We start from the raw sequence: 16,820 nt of genomic DNA on the forward strand, positions 1-16,820 counted from the left end.
AAAAGACCCATTATAAAAGAAAAAAAAATCAACATACCATGAAGTATTCCATATAACTTGAATTATGTCAAATAATACATTTAATATCAGGTACTATAGCTGATAATTGTACAAAGTTATAGACTATAAATAACAAAATACTGATTTATTAATTTTCTATATTATTACCACTTCCTTTTGCATTTCTTTAAGATTTTCCTAAGGCTCAATATCAGGCTGAAGGTATTTTGCTCATAGCATCTCTGCAGTCTACTCAGTTTTACACATTGCCAAATATGTCAACATAAAATTTGGTTCTGAGCCTAATACTCACTTAAAAGCTTCAGATGGTTCCTTACTGTCTGTAGCAAGATGCTTAAAACCTTCAGCCTGATATGTGAGGCTTTGAAAATATAATTTTCTAATGCTTCCAGTATTGTTTTGAAGATAATGCATACTAAATGGTTTCCAAGAACGTCAACCCAAGCCTACCATTTATTTTTTCATTATAACAATTTCTTGTTCATCTTCCCTTTGTCTGGAATTCCTTCCTTTTACTCCCCTCTATAAAAATAAATCTACTAGGCTCTGGATAAATGTATCAGCAATTTAAGGTGTTTGCTTGAAAAGCCTGATGACCCAGGCTCCATTCCCCAGTATCCACATAAACCAAAGGCACAAAGTGGTACATGCATCTGGAGTTGTTTGCAGTGGCAAGAGGCCCTAGTGTGGCCATTCTCTCATTCTTTCTATTCCTCTCTCTTGTTCTCTTCCTCTCTCTCCTTGCAAATAAATAAACTTACTAGGTAAGATACCATAAATTCTCTGATTTTTAAAAACTGCTACTTATTTATATAGCCTTTATTACAAAATTCACTACATAATACATCATCTGAGGAGTGTGGTACTACAATTTTCAACTTTGCATTGCTCTGAGGTGCATATCATTTATTTTTAAGACAAAATTTCTATGGATTACATTTATGTAGATGTAAAGTAGTAGCTGTACTTTCTTTTACACATAATGTGTTATAAATAGTTATCATAATAATGAATGTCACACAAGTAAAATTTTAACAAAATTGGTACATTATTGAAGAAATATAATTATCTGATGGTTTTGAGAGTTAGGAAAAATAACCTGAGATAAATGAAAAATGAGAATATGTGTTTTGTACATAACTTCAAACAAAAAATAAATTGGATGCTTTAAGAAAAGGCAATCCTAAAGAGAAAAATTGAAGGGCAGATGGTGCCGCACCTAACCCAGTCCAGGCTGATCTCTTCCATATCAACCCACTTCTCCATATTAACAGTGGTAGGCTGTGTGCTATATGTCTATCTGACCAACAGCCTTTCACTTCAGGATAGTATCATAATGCCCTTATTCAGAGCATTTGTTGTTTATTTCAGAATTAAAATATACCATGAGATAAAACAGCCCATAGCAAATTAATTCATATATTTTCACAATTTTCAAAGAAACCACAAAGTGGAGTTACAAGCACATATTAAAAATGAATAGATTAAACATAAATATTTGAGAAAATAATATGTTCATATTTTAGCTAAATAATCCTTTGTCATAGGACTGATATGGGCATTTAAGAAAGTTTAGCAACATTCTTGGCCTATACCTGTAAGGAAAGATTGAAAAGACCTACACTGTCCCTTCCATTGTGGAAAAAATGCCATTAGGTTTGATAAATATTCTCACAAGACAAAATAATTGTTGAGTGTCTATTGTTGATAGCTTCTACGCCCATGTAAACTATAAAATAAAAAATGGCTTCTCAAAGGTGAGGAGATAAATAGTTTTCTAGTGTCAATTGATAAGCATGGGCTTCAGAGATGGCTTAGTAGTAAAGGCCCTTGCCTACAAAACTGAAGGACCCAGGTTCAATTACCCAGAACCTATGTAAGCAAAATGCACATGGTGGTGCATGCATCTGGAGTTCATTTTCAGTGGCCAATGGCCCTGTTGTGCCCACTCTGTCTCTAATAAATAAACAAATAAATAATAAATAAAATATTAAAAAGGAGATATTCATAAAATGTTATATTCTCACTGTAGTTTGGAAATAAGCATGTAATAATAATGCAAAAAGAAAAGATTTGCAAATGTTTCATATGAAAAGTGCTTAAAGCATTTTTAATTTCCTGTAAGAAAATTTTGCCATGAAATTATTTTTGTGTTATTTGTAGAAGAAAGTGTGACTGTGAAGAGGTTTTTACCATGAATAAGACAAAGAAAATTATAGTTAAAAAGACTACTTTCATCTGATTACTGAATGATTTTTTAAAATATTTATTTATTTATTTAAGAGAAAAAGAATCAGGTCAAGAGAGAGAATGTGTGCACCAAGAACTCTAGCCACTGTGAAAGAACTCCAGATGCATATGCCAACTTATGCATCTGGCTTTATGTGGGTACTGGGGCATAGAACCTGGGTTGTGGTCAACAAAAATAATATATAGCTCTGAGCCTTCAAGCTTGGGTTCGAGAGAACAAGGCACAGAGAAGCATTGAACATAGTGTTAACAGAAGGCAAACCTTCTGGGAAAACTGTTTTTGTGTAGAATTTTTTTTTCTTTTTTTTCTGTTTAAACAAGCTAACTAATCAAAACCATATCATTTTAAATTGTATTCATGACACACTATGATTGTTCTGATATGATGTTATAAACTGAATAAAGGTAAACTCTGGGAAGTTGAGAGCATCTGTCTGCTCTTGACTTTCAGATCCTCTGCAGAAACTCATTTGCATCTGTTTCTTCTTCTGTGGCTCCCTATCTGAATGCCTTCACTGGGTCCTTTGGCTTTGCTAGCAAGCACCTTAACCACTAAGCCATCTCTCCAGCCCCAGGGTGATTTATTTTTATTTTTTTATTTTCATTTTTGTTTATTTTTATTTATTTGAAAGCGACAGACAGAGAGAGAGAAAGAGGCAGATAGAAGAGAGAGACAGAATCGGCACACCAGGGCCTCCAGCCACTGCAAACGAACTCCAGACTCATGTGCCCCCTTGTGCATCTGGCTAACGTGGGTCCTGGAGAATCGAGCTTCGAACCGGGGTCCTTAGGCTCCACAGGCAAGCGCTTAACTGCTAAGCCTCTCCAGCCCATCCCAGAGTGAATTTTGATGGGCATTGAAAGCAGAACTCTCTATCATTACGTAATGTTGTCAAAGTGCAAATTACTTCCTGTCACGAACAATACTTGAGAAAGTTGAGTTTAAGGGAATATTCATGTTATTATAAAACATGACATGTTGATAAATGTAACTTTTTGTATGTTCTGCCATAGCATGCTTAAAGATGAATGCTGCCATATTATAACCATGGAATCTAGAAATTTGTCTTAATAATTATACAAATCTGTTTATCTTCCTAGAAATACTAGAAAGAAACAAAAATGTTTTTGTGTTGCTCAGATTTAAAAAAATAATCATTTTTTATGACCATATCCCTAACAATATGTAAGGAAGAACATGTATAAAAGGAAGGCTCTTAGCAATATGCATTAATTGTGAATTAAGATGAAAAATTAATCTGGGGCTGGGGCTGCAGGGATGCCTTAGCAGTTAAGACATTTGCCTGCAAAACTGAAGGACCCAGGTTTGATTCCTCAGGACCCACATTAGCCATGATGTATGTGTGTGTGTGTGTGTACATATATATATTAATTAAAGAAAAGTTGATCTAGGGCTGGAGAGATGGCTTAGCATTTAAGGCTCCTACCTGCAAAGCCTAAGGACCCATTCTCACCTCTCCAGATCTCACATAAGCCAGACATACAAAAGTGAGGCAAACGCAAGATCACACATGCCCACAAGGTGGTACAAGCATCAGGAGTTCAACAGCAGTGGCTGAGACCCTGGCGTGCCAATTCTCTCTCTCTCTTTCTATCTTTAAAAGATAAATAATAATAATAATAATAATAATAATAATAATAATAATAATAAATAATTTTAAAACTTAATTTATTTGTGACATGAGTATTTGAGCCATTATTTGTGTACTAGAAATAAATTTTCAATTTTACATTTCTAAGTATTTCTGGATACTATACTAAAGTAACAATAAACTCTTTCAGAAATTTCAATACTTTTATTTGTTTAGTAAGTATTTACTCAGCATAGACAGTATAATGCACCATGCAAAACAAAGAGGATGATAAACATGAGTGAAGACTGATATACAGAACAAATTAATTTGAACATATTTGACTAATTGCTGACTACATTTGCCAATGTTATTTTTGTTAAGATTTAAGAAATAAAAGTTAAATAAACAGAATATGCTTTAAATTGGAACATTTAAAAAATTAAATTTATTTATTAGAGATAGAGAGAGGGAGAGAGAGAGAAAGTGATAGAGAGAGAGAGAGAGAATGGGTATACCAGGGCCTCTAGTCACTGCAAATGAACTCCAGACACATATGCCACCTTGTGCATCTGGCTTACATGGGTGTTGGAGATTCAAACCTGGGTCCTTAGGCTTTGCAGGTATGTGCCTTAACCACTAAGCCATCTTTCCAGCCCTAAATTGAAGCATTTTGATAATTTGTAAAGAGAAGATAAATTACATTTATGATAGATATAGAAGAAAGTTTAAATGTCTAGGAGTCAAACAAAATAGAACCCAAGAAATTAAAAAAGGAATCATATAATGCTAGTAAATGGTTTAATTTTTCTGTTCTATCCTAAGATTAAAGATTAACATGAGCATTTTCATCAAAAGCTTATGTGACTGGCTCTCTGTTCTGAGTAGTGAATATTTTGATTTAGTAGTAAAATTTATAGTGGCATAATCCTGACACAAAGGATGGCATTTACTATTCAGCAAGTGCAAAAGTGATTTTTGTGCTATCCAAAGAAATAATGGCTGAAGAGATGGCTTAGAGATGGCCTTAAGTACTCACATAAGGCACATGCACAGATGGAGCTTGCATCTGGATTTCATTTGCAGTGGCTTGAGACCCTGACATACCCATACTCTCTCTGCCTCTCTTTTTCTCATAAATAAATAATGTAAAAAATAAAGAAAATAAATGAATACATGCAAGTTTTCTAGTAGGTGGATCAGCCAGACCGTGATCAACAGATTATAGAAAAAATAAGCTGAATTGGTGATGGTAATGCCTATCCAGCTACGAAATTGCAGAGTTTGAGTTCATTTGGGGCATTGCAAATATTTTTGGTCTTTGAGATGTCCAAGACCATTTTCTAAATGGGTACAGGATGTACCTCAGTACAACCAATAGATCAAAACTGCCCCATATAGAGACCTGCAAATAGAAGGTAGAAACATATAATGCTGTACCTGAAAGTCAATACAGAAAACTATGTGAAAAAAGATTCTGAATCTGATTGTGACCTTAAACTTGTAAATGCTAAGTAGAAAAATTATAACAACATAATCTAAAAGAGATTAGCCTGGACTCTCACTTTAGAAGTGTTCCAACATTTCTTTGTCTTCCTTCTTTCTTTTTCTCTCATAAGGGCATGTAAAGGTGTATAAAAGAAATCTAAGTATTTTTAAATTTTTCTATTTTAAAATTATCTTTAGTTTTATTTTAGATTCTTTCTTTTGTAAATTTTATTATTATTATTTTTTTCTTGGTGCTTTGAGTTCACAATTATGCCTCAGACTCCCAAGTGCTGGAATGGCAGGTATCCAACACTATACCTAGCTCATCACTTGCATTGATCAGTAAAATGATTCTAAGAGTGTGGAGCTAGCCATAATTTTGATAAATGAATTTAAATAAATGGGTATGGCATTGTGTCTCAGGGTTTTTATAGCTTAGAAGGTACCTGGTTTATTATTGAGGTATTTATAGTTTTGTTATTTGCTTTGGAAGCAGGTTGCAAATGTAATTGTAAATTACATTTCTAAAACAAATTGTGAATCATGCCTTAAAATGTCATTTACAATATACACTCTTACCTTTAAATAGTCACTTCAATGAAATATTAGAACTAATAGATAAGTGCTCATATTCTATCTTTCAATTTTCTTAGACTATTGTTCACTATCTAATTTATCTTACTAAGGCAAAATCTGTACCTGACAATCCATATCTTTTATACACACCATTCCTACATTCCTTCCTTCATAGGACAGATGTGCCAATGTAGTAGTACCATACTGATTTGTCCTGGGAGCAACCCTCAAGTAAACCCTTAGGAAGATTCATAAATATTCCATAAGTCCACTGTCCCTTGCCCATCAGTGTAGATAACTCTGAAGAACATCCCACATCATCTCTCCCAGTTCCTCATCAGGATTGAGCTGGAGTTGCCCAAAGTGTTCACTAACACCAGATTTATTTATCTATTTGCCTCCCTATCTGGTGTCCTACTACTGGTATGATTTCCTAACCCATTAAAAGGCATTCCTGAAAACTTCTTTTTGAGGAAATATATCAATCTGAGCTCCTGAGAGAAGCAGAACTGATTAGATGTACATATAAGGAGCAGCTTATTTTAAGGAACGGTTGGAATGGTTCTTGTAATGTTAAGATCGACAAGCCTCAAAATACATAGGGTGAGTTAAATAGAGGAGACATTCATTTGCCCACTGGCCTGGTTCCAGCCTGACAGGGCCTGAATATCAAGAGGTGATGGCTCATTCCAGCCCAATGTTGGCAGGCTCAGAAACCAGGAAAATATGATGTTACCATTCCAGTCCTGAGTTAGTCATCTGTGACATATTGTAATGAAATACTTGATATAACACTTTAATAAATAGGGGAGGGTTAATTTAGCTTCCAGTGTCTGTGGTCTTTTGGCTTTATTTTGAACCTGAAATGCCACAGTATGTCATGGAAGGGACTTGTGGCAAATGAGGCCTGTTAACCTTAGTAAGCTTGGAAGAAAAGAGAAAGAGAGCTGGGCATTTTATATTGCAATAATTTCTCATGACACTAATGGAATTGTTTTTGTAAGCAGATTAATATTTTTGATTTGCATTTTGCATGTGTGTGTGTGCGAATTGAGTCTAGGCATGTGTTTTATACTGACATATATCTCTGGGCATGAAATCTTATAACTGGCTCAAACTTGACTTAAATTTGCAGTCCTCTTACTTTAGCCTCCCTTGTTCTGAGATTAAATGTGTTCCTTTCCTTAAATAACTGAGATTGTATAAATGCATAAATAATTTCAAAATATTATACAAGTTCTACTTCAAACAATAATTTATTATTTTATTGTGGAGAAACCAGTCATACTTTTTTTGTAAATAAGATAACTAATTTTAAAATTACTCAACTGACTGATGCTGATTTATGTAGCTTCAAAGCCAGAGATTAAACATAATGCCAGCTGGGTTCCATTCTTCTATTATGTCCACAGGAACAGTGAGAATAACTGAGAATCACTGACTATCTGGAGAGGTCAGAGCCTAGCAGATTTATTGTAAATGATGTGGAGATAAAAGGGAAAAGCAACTAACTTACACACTGTGGGTCACAAAACCCAGGAGTTGAAAAGTCCTAGAGTGAAATTAGTGCTATTTAAGTTTTATTTTCCATTTATTCTATGAAATATGTGCTTTGGTATTGATGAAAAAATGTCACATAATATATAATTTATAGACAAATATATCCTAGGGATTACTTAAATCTTCTTCCACTAGGGTTGATTTTATTAAGTGGAAATAAATACTTTGCTAACAATTATGTGTTAGCATATACAACCAAATGTTAGCTTTTAGCAACATTATAAATAGCTATTTGAAGTGACTTGCTGACTGTACTTTAGAGCAAACAGCATGTGCTAAACACTATAGTATTGCAAAAGCATTTTGCATAATGCTTCTCAGACAGTAGTTGATCTTAGTTCACTGGGGGTTCCTTATTGTGAGTCCCTAGTAGTTCTACAACAATGAAAGCGTTGATATTCAAATGCACATGAATGCATTCACTCCACAATAATAGTATTCATAGCCATCTATAAATAGTTGAAGAAACAATTGTATGAAATACTTGATATTCATCTGAACCACTTTTTGCAATTTCACTTTTAAATTCAGACTTTAATGGTGCTCCTAAGATATTCAGATATTTCTGTTGGATTTGCATAGAGAGTACCAAATCCTTCTGTCTACAATTATGAAATGTAGGAAACATCAAACATTCAGTTGACACTGTTACTAAATACCTGATATTTTGTATGATTAATGACCTTCCCCACTCTTCTTTGTTTTTCTAGATACACCATCAGTAAAAATTATACCATCCACTCCTTTTCCACAAGAAGGACAGTCTTTAACTTTGACTTGTGAATCCAAAGGGAAGCCACTGTAAGTTATTTCATGAGTAATAACGTTTTTCTTCTATCTTGTTGGGATTGCAAGTTGTAACTAGAAATCTTTTCACCTCAGCTTTATCAGGAAACATGATCTCTAGAAAAATATATAAATAACCCTAAATTATGCCTTAATTAAGTGTGCATGAGGAAGACTGGCTTTTGTATCATCATCTGGAGATGTGTGTGGGTCAGTTTCTAGCTGTGATTTGTTTTCTCTTCTGTTTCTGTCAAGTGTTTGTGTGCTTTCACATATGTGCACGTGCATGTGTATTCAAGTTATACGTTATTTCAAATGAAAGTAGTGTAGGCTTAAGAAGTCACTATTTGTAGCATATTGATGAATGTTATAAATTGTTGCCCACCCATTTCATGAAGACCTGAAAAAGTTGAAGTATTTAGAAACATGCCCAAATTTTACATGGGGAATCATGGCAATAGTAAGAATAATTACATGTGCATTTCTAATGCATTACCCAAGATGTACTTTGTGAATGTAGTAGTCTGGGAAGTAATATAAACAGAAAAAGGAATCTCATTAACAAAATATATGTGCATTAATATTACCTTACCTCTAACATTTCCTTTTGGGAAATTCGTGGCTATAAGCAGTCAACTTATGGGATGCTTATTTTGATATTGAATTTACATATGTGTTTTTCAAGTATGGATTATTGAATATTGTTTCATAGCATTATGATTGTTATAATTTATTATAAATATTCTAACAATACCCTAACCTTAGCTTCTTAAATTTACCTGAATTTAAAAAGCTTTAAATTAATTTGCATTTAAAAAATTATTATGATTAAAACATTCTTCATATATAACAATATAGGGTAGCTTCCATACAAACCAGATTAACTTAATAAAATTTTTCTTCCAATAACATTTGAATTCAGGTATACATTTGAGGAAATTTTCTAAAAGAATTATAAAATAAATTTCTGATATGTTAACATCTTCAATCTTTTTAACCAGAATCAACGCTATCTTACCACAGGCATTATAGTTTAAGATTGTTCTTTCTTCTAGTAATAATTCTGTAGAGATTCAAATATATTGGCTCAAGGAGCAATTTATAAATTAATCCATTATGTGGACCATTACAATATTAAAGTCATCATAGAGCACAAAATGAACTCATGTTTTCACTTTAATATATATGGTCTGCTCTTTTCACTTTCATATATATACCTTTTGAGGAGTTTAAGTTGCCTAAAAACATATTTCCCATGTCTGTGTGATTTCCCTTCCAGTCTATGAACTGCATTTAATGGGAGAGTGCTTATAATGATTCTTGCCAGGGTTACTCATGCTTAAATCCAAAATTCTGCTTATTCTTTACATAAACTGCCAGAATATATTCTTAAATTTCTGCATTTTTATGAGGGGAGGGGAAGAGAACTAGTCAGTGCAATCAAACTATAGATGTGTGTGCCACCTTGTGCTAATGCATACCCTTGCTCATGTGTCACCTGCATGTCTGGATTATTTGGGACGTGGAGAATCAAACATGGGTCCTTAGGCTTCACAGGCAAGTGCCTTACCTGCTAAGACATCTGGCAGCCCTTTCTTTGCTTTTTTATTTTGAACCCCCGAATCTTACAATCATTTTTTACCTTCTGTGATTATTTCCCTTTCTTAAGTTTTCATCCTCTCTCTTCTCTCTCTTTTGTTTTTTCTTACAACTTTAGTAGTAAGAATATGGAGGAATAAAACAATCAGGATCAAGATAAAGCAAACAATTTCATTCTATCTGCTCCTCAGCTACACTTAAAATGTTTATATACAAACTTGGAATATATTTATAAAGTATGCAATAAAGCAAGTTTAAAATGGGTAAAAGATATATAGAGTCCTTAGAATTTCATTTGTGCCTTGCTCAAATGAAGTTCTATTATTTCTCAGTGATCTACTCTTACTTATCCCATGCCTACTCTCCACAGTAAAACATCACTTAGTGATATGCATAAATGAATTGTGAGGATTATGAGATTTTACACACACACACACACACACACACACACACACACACACACACACACAGTATATGTCTGTATGTATTCCACATCATTTCAGATTCGGTTGACTACATTGGCCTCGCCTTGGGTCTTTGGGATGTGGTCATGTAGAAATGATACTTGTTTGTATAATATCCTATGATTTCAGAGGAATTCATATGACAGTAAATCTCATATTTTATTTAACTATACAAAATTTTAGAAATAGACATTATCACCTTTATCAGAAAAAATATTGCATGAACTTTCTCTGAGAATACACAATATCATGCTATAATCAGAAAAAGGGAATAAGAAAATTTCCCTATTACATAATGAGAAAACAATTAGCCTCAGTCTATTAGGCACATTTTTCTTATTTATGAAGACTTGAGACTGTTAATACAGGATTGATACTAAAACTTCATAGTCTTTCCATTATTTGCTTCTATTTCAATAGCTGAGTCTAAATTGCCACTTACATTTAGCTACATTTACCTCTAAATGCCTAGGGTAAGGCCCAGGAGGATTTTGGGCAGTGGAGGAGAAAGTCCTCACGGTTCAGCATGAAGAATGGGCTGTGTTTTGGAAGATGTTACATTCACTGGTCTCCAGGATTGCTTCTCTATGACACACATTGCTAATACTCATTCCTGACACTTGTCCAGCTGATACTGCACTGACAATTTTTATAATTAGTTTATGACCATATATTAAAAAAAAAAAAACAAAAAAACAATTCATGTAGTACCTTTGAGCAATTAGCTCTCTAAGGGATGAAAATACTGAAATTTTGCCTTTATATCTATAGGCCCCAAACTGATAATATATATTCTGTGGTCCACAAACAAACATATATTAACTTATTCTCCTGTATTATATTTTTCACCTCCAGCTTTCCTTTTTTAAAATTTTATTTTCTTTCAAACTGCCAGTTTACAGCAAAAGTAGTCTAGTCTACTTTGTTGACTCCTTCCTTAGTTCAACCATTATTTGCTTTTCTTCTTCCTAACCATCTAAAAATCTACTCATTTCTACTCTCAAAGTATCATTTCCAATAGATAAAGACATTAACCTCTTTAAAGACAGTTTAGGAAGTAGCATCTCTGTGGTTTGTGTCTTCAACAGTGCCAGATGGAGTAGATAAGACAGAAAGCAAGGGAAGATGGAAAAGAAACAATTGTATTTTCCCAGAAGGAAATTTTCCCATTATAGAGAAAATAGTTTTACTCAAGCTCAGAGAACAGATGGTCAAATGAAGTGGATAAATCACAGAGTTTGTAGGTGGTAGGGAAGGAACAGACTCACTAACGTGAAGGCCACCCACATCAGAAGGTGGATCATGGTAACATGTGGGAAAGAGATGATAAACATTTTACAACAGAATGTTAAAATAGAACATAATTTAACATAAGGAAATTGCCTATAGTTAGGATAGATTCAAAATAATGGTAATGAAATGTAAATGTAATATCACAGGTATCCACTGGGCAGTTTGAAATTACATAGATTACTTGGATAATCATCATACTAGTTCCACTCCATTACTTTGCAGTAATTTCACCTGAGTCCCCATTTTGATATTTTGGCATCCAGAAGAATCAATCCAACAGTTTAGCAGTCACTTGTTTCCCCAAACACATTACATTGTCTTCATTCTTTATGTGAAACACTTCTTATAATCACAAAACAATGAACATGTAACATATAATAATTTCTATCCATCTCATAGATGATTTTAATAATACCCTTAATTCATTGCCACATCTTTATTGTTTCTTTAAAATGTATGTTTAAGAAACTTACAATTTACTGAAGAAAGCAGCATTTATCAATATTAGGTACACTGCTCATAGACAAAATGGCACCATTATTTTTTGTTTGAGTCATACAATGATGCTGTGACTTAAGTTGCCTTGAGACTCATGTTTGTAACCTGCCCTCTGAATGTTAATGTTGTTTTCCTTGTTCTAAATGGGAGGGCCCCAGTGACTGTTTATGAACAATCATGCCTTATTTGCCTGCTTTGGACTTGCGCCTTTTGCTATTTTCCTGTGGAACAGCTGCATAACTTGGGCCAGAACCAAATTTTTCCACTTGACATTACTATAGAGGCAGTCTATTCTTCCCTTAAAAGAGAGATTACTGTACATGTTTGTCTATTGTCTTAATTTTTGTTTAAAGTGGGGACCAAGCTAATGCCAGCCACTTTTCTTTCAAGTCCCCAGAGTTGCTGAAATCCTCCTCTTTCTTTGGCTTAATTCCCAGACAGCTTTTAGGCAGCAGCATTATCCATTTATAAAAGTGGAGAAAAAAAACCTTTCTATTACATTAAAGCCATGACCTGAAACAGCATGGGGTTACCCATGTATGCCTTGACTAGTGAGTCATCATTCATTTTAATCCAATGTTTAACACTGAATTTTCTTTAGAAAAAAATCAATGGGACATCTTTTAGTCAGGTCAATGGGTACTTGGTATTTATTCTATAAGAGAAAATAATAGTAGGATTTGATAAATTTTTCTATATATCTATCATAATATTTGTGTTGTACTTACTATTTTACCTCCCAGTAACCACTATTTATATTTCGTTCTTAAATCTATATAAAGTAAATCTAGTATGCATAATTGAACAGAGAAGAGCACTCCTACTCTGTATGAGAAGAAAGAATTTAATCTCCACGAAGACAGATCACATGCCATGTAGAGACTATTGAGGTGCTAGAAAGGAACAATTACATATCCATTTCAGATATGATCAAGAATTGAGAAAGAAATCTGATATTGTGTTTTTTCTATGAAAATAATAGAAGTTTTTTTCAGGAGAAAAAAGTTAAGTCACAATACTTTTACATAAGGGCAATTTTCTCATTTAAACACAAACATCTTCACAAATCTGAGGTCATTTGCTAATTTTTATGCATTCTAGTTAGTGAGAAGCAATGGTAAAACAAACCAGAAATTAATGAAGGCAAGTCATCATCCAGAGAGAAATATTGTTCACCAAAATAAGAAAGATAAACTAAAATAAAAATATAGTTCTATAATATAAATGTCAATTATTTGATCCCATGCAGAACATATTCTATTAAGCAGTATTTGAATTTTTCCTACTGTATACTATTCAGAACACATTGCATTTACTTATCAAGGTATGTGCTTAGGCTCAGCTTCAATGGTTGTGATGCTGTGCTCTTGAGAACAGACCTTTGTGGTACAGTAGAAAAAGAAGGACACATATATTTTAGACTCAGGTTATGTATGTATGGATATGAGGCTAAAGAGATGACTCAGTGGTCAAGTGTGTTTCTTATAAAAGCATGAAACCCGAGAGGGCCCAATTTTGAATATGCAGAACCCACATAAATAATTGTGAGTGTTCAAGCAAGTCTGTAACCCCAATACTAATGGGAGCAGATACTGGAAAATCACCAAAGCTCAAAAAGACAGGCTCTAGAATAAGTAAGCAAATCAGTAAGTAAGTGATATCAGGCAAAAGCATGCTGAGCAGTAGAGGGGGTTACCTAGTGTTCTTCTTCATCCACCGCACTAAGCACAAAGGGGGCCACAGGCCAGTTCATCGATTGCCACATCAGTGCATAGACAGGCATACAATGCATACACACACACACACACACACACACACACACACACACACACACACACATCACATCACATACCAGACAATAAATACAGCACATATGCATTAAAAAGCTCTGGTAATATCCATGTCCTTAGTGATTTTGAGTGGGCCACTAAGCCAAACAAAGTAATTTTATTTGTTAATTAAAGGAAAAAAAAATCTTTGAGCTTAAAAGAGTTTTAGATTCAGAGGAAAACTGAGCATAAATTAAAGAATTCCCACCTATCCTGTTCTCACAGTGGACAAGGGAAGCGCAGCTTCTGCCACCACCACCACAGGACAGTGTTTGCTTTGAACCACATTGTCTCATCATTTAGGGCAGTAAAGCCCACCAATTTATACTTAGATTCATTCTTTTCAAAGTGTTTTTGAGGATGTGAAAATGGTCCAGGGGGCAATATTCATCCCATTCAAGGCTGAGAACCAGAGTTAGGATTCCAAGTGCCTATGCTAAGTGTTGGTGGTACTTATATGCACCTGTAATCCAAGACCTGGGCTTAACAGAGACAAGAAGATCTCTAGAGGGTTTGCAGGAAGTTTGTCCCACTGAAACAATTAGCTCTGGGATCAGCAAGATACCTGTCTTAATAAAATATGGTAGTGATTACTTAGGAAATCACCTGAACTCACTGTCATGTAAAGCTGCAAGACCTATTTTAATATCTAAATTAAGGATGTCATATCTAATATATTAATGACAATGAGCAAGAAATTTTTACCTTCAAATGACTTAACGAATAAACCATGAAGACTCTAAATTGGCATTTGGTCAATGAATTAGCCTACAATGCATCTCACTAATTTTTAGGCTCAATTCTGTTATTGGGACTAATGCAGTGACTCTGGAAACTGTGCTAACATTGCAAATATCATTTAGTATTTCCAAAGTTAAGTTTTTAAACAAAATAGATGCATTCCAAGTCAGTGACATTCAAAATCTTGTATGAGTAGAATAGATCCAGATTGAACTCAGGGAAAAACAGATAATGTACCCAAGCTTACATGAGTTTACATAACAGTAAAAGTAAGAATAAATAACAATGAGAGAAGGCAGTGGCAAGAGCCCCCATTAAAGTAAAACAAAACATGGGAGTTGGAAGACTGGAAAATTTCAAGCCAAGGATTGGTTTTTATAATAATGTACCTTAATAGTGAGGTAGAAGAACTATAGGAAAACTAAGGAAGACAATATAGAGTAAATAATAAGTCCCGGTTCTGCAAATGTAGAAATGCATACACTTCTAGGGAGAATTACTGGTATGGAAGAGTAGTTACCAACTAACAAGTTTTATTTTTTTCTTTTCAGGAGGTTTTTTTTAAGCTTTATTTGATTTGTTTATTTATTTATTTATTTATTTATTTATTTATTTATTTATTTATTTAAGATAGCAAGAGAGAAAAAGAGGTAGAGAGAGGGAGAGAGAGAATGGGTGTGCCAGGGCCTCCAGCCACTACAAATGAACTCCAGACGCATGCGCCCCCTTGTGCATCTGACTTACGTGGGTCCTGGGGAATTGAACCAAGGTCCTTTGGCTTTGCAGGCACATACCATAACAACTAAGCAATCTCTCCAGCCACCCAAAAGCAAATTTTAGTAAAGAATAAAATGCAAAAAAGGAGGCAAAGTAATAATAAATACAAACTTAGAAACTCGCAAGTAACATGAATGGTTAAAAATCTACTATGCTATATAAGGTCTTGTTTTAGCATCACTTTCCAAATGTTCTCATTTTCAGTCATCTTCTAGAAACTATACAGCTATCTTAAAGCAAAGGTTTACAATTGTAAATTTCCATGTTGTAAATGAAGGAAATTATGTCTCACAAAGGTTACATTACCCTCCATAATATGATAACTGGTAGAAATAAAAATACTGATGGTCTTGCTCACTCAGTATTTTCAATTCTTCTATCAAAGTGAATTTTCACAATAACTTTGTGAAGGTTGCAAGAGTTTTAGAGATTTTGTGATGGGGTGAAATCTCAGTCAGTAAAGTGCTTTCTTTGTAAGACTAAGGACCTGTGTTCGATCCTCAATGTAAAAAAAGTCTGTGCACAGTAGTTTGCACTTGTAATTCAATGCTGTCTTGACAGATATTGGACTGCCCATGAACCGTAACTGGTGAACTCCAGGTCAGTGAGAACTCTTGTCTCAAAAAACATTGGAACAAGCCTGAAAATAATGGCAGAAATTGTTCTCTAGACCACACACACACACACACACACACACACACACACACACACACATACACACACCCTGCATGGATGTGAACATAACACACACACACCTACAAAAACAGGGCTACAGGCACTTCATAAACTGTCTTCCTGAGATGTAATAAAATAATTGTAAAATAATACACTCAAAACTGCATTAGATATGGGATTAATATCTAAAGAACTTCTATGGGCCTATATGTGTCTCAATAGTGTGTCTACTCTGCTGACATGATTGTATAAACTACAGTTATCTATCACTAAATTCGTTTGATTTTAGGAAGTATATTGTTATGTTTGATGTTGCTATTAAATGATATCTATAAAAAGTTAACAATACAAATATATTTCTAATTAAAATATAATAAAATGGAAAACCTTAGAATGTACATAAATGGAAGATTGAAAGCAAATCACAAGAGTAGATATTTCTTATTAAATATTATATATACTACCAAAGTAATTTCTAGCATAAATATCATCAAAGTGCATTTGTAATATAGTGTCATATACCAATTTCTTAAGGTAGTGTAGAGTTTTTTATGCATTGATATGAAATTTACAGTAAGAGTCTCAATTAATTAAAAATGCTAAAGACAATTTAGTCATTTTTATGAAAAATTTCCAAGAGCATAATAGTGGGGAATTATTTCAAATTTTCC

At 33.9% G+C, this 16,820-nt stretch overlaps 1 protein-coding gene across 3 annotated transcripts in view; it reads left to right on the forward strand.

The window, feature by feature from the left end:
• The window catches only part of Cadm2 (cell adhesion molecule 2), a 1,093,192-nt gene that overhangs the window by 942,075 nt on the left and 134,297 nt on the right, over positions 1-16,820 (forward strand). For all 3 annotated transcript variants that reach the window (XM_045147799.1, XM_045147800.1, XM_004663295.2), the window contains one exon: positions 8,198-8,288. In XM_045147799.1, coding sequence (XP_045003734.1) covers positions 8,198-8,288 — 91 coding nt within the window. The remainder of the gene's footprint in view (positions 1-8,197; positions 8,289-16,820) is intronic.

This window comes from Jaculus jaculus, chromosome 4 (genome assembly GCF_020740685.1).
Source record: "Jaculus jaculus isolate mJacJac1 chromosome 4, mJacJac1.mat.Y.cur, whole genome shotgun sequence".
NCBI classification, from domain to species: domain Eukaryota; kingdom Metazoa; phylum Chordata; class Mammalia; order Rodentia; family Dipodidae; genus Jaculus; species Jaculus jaculus.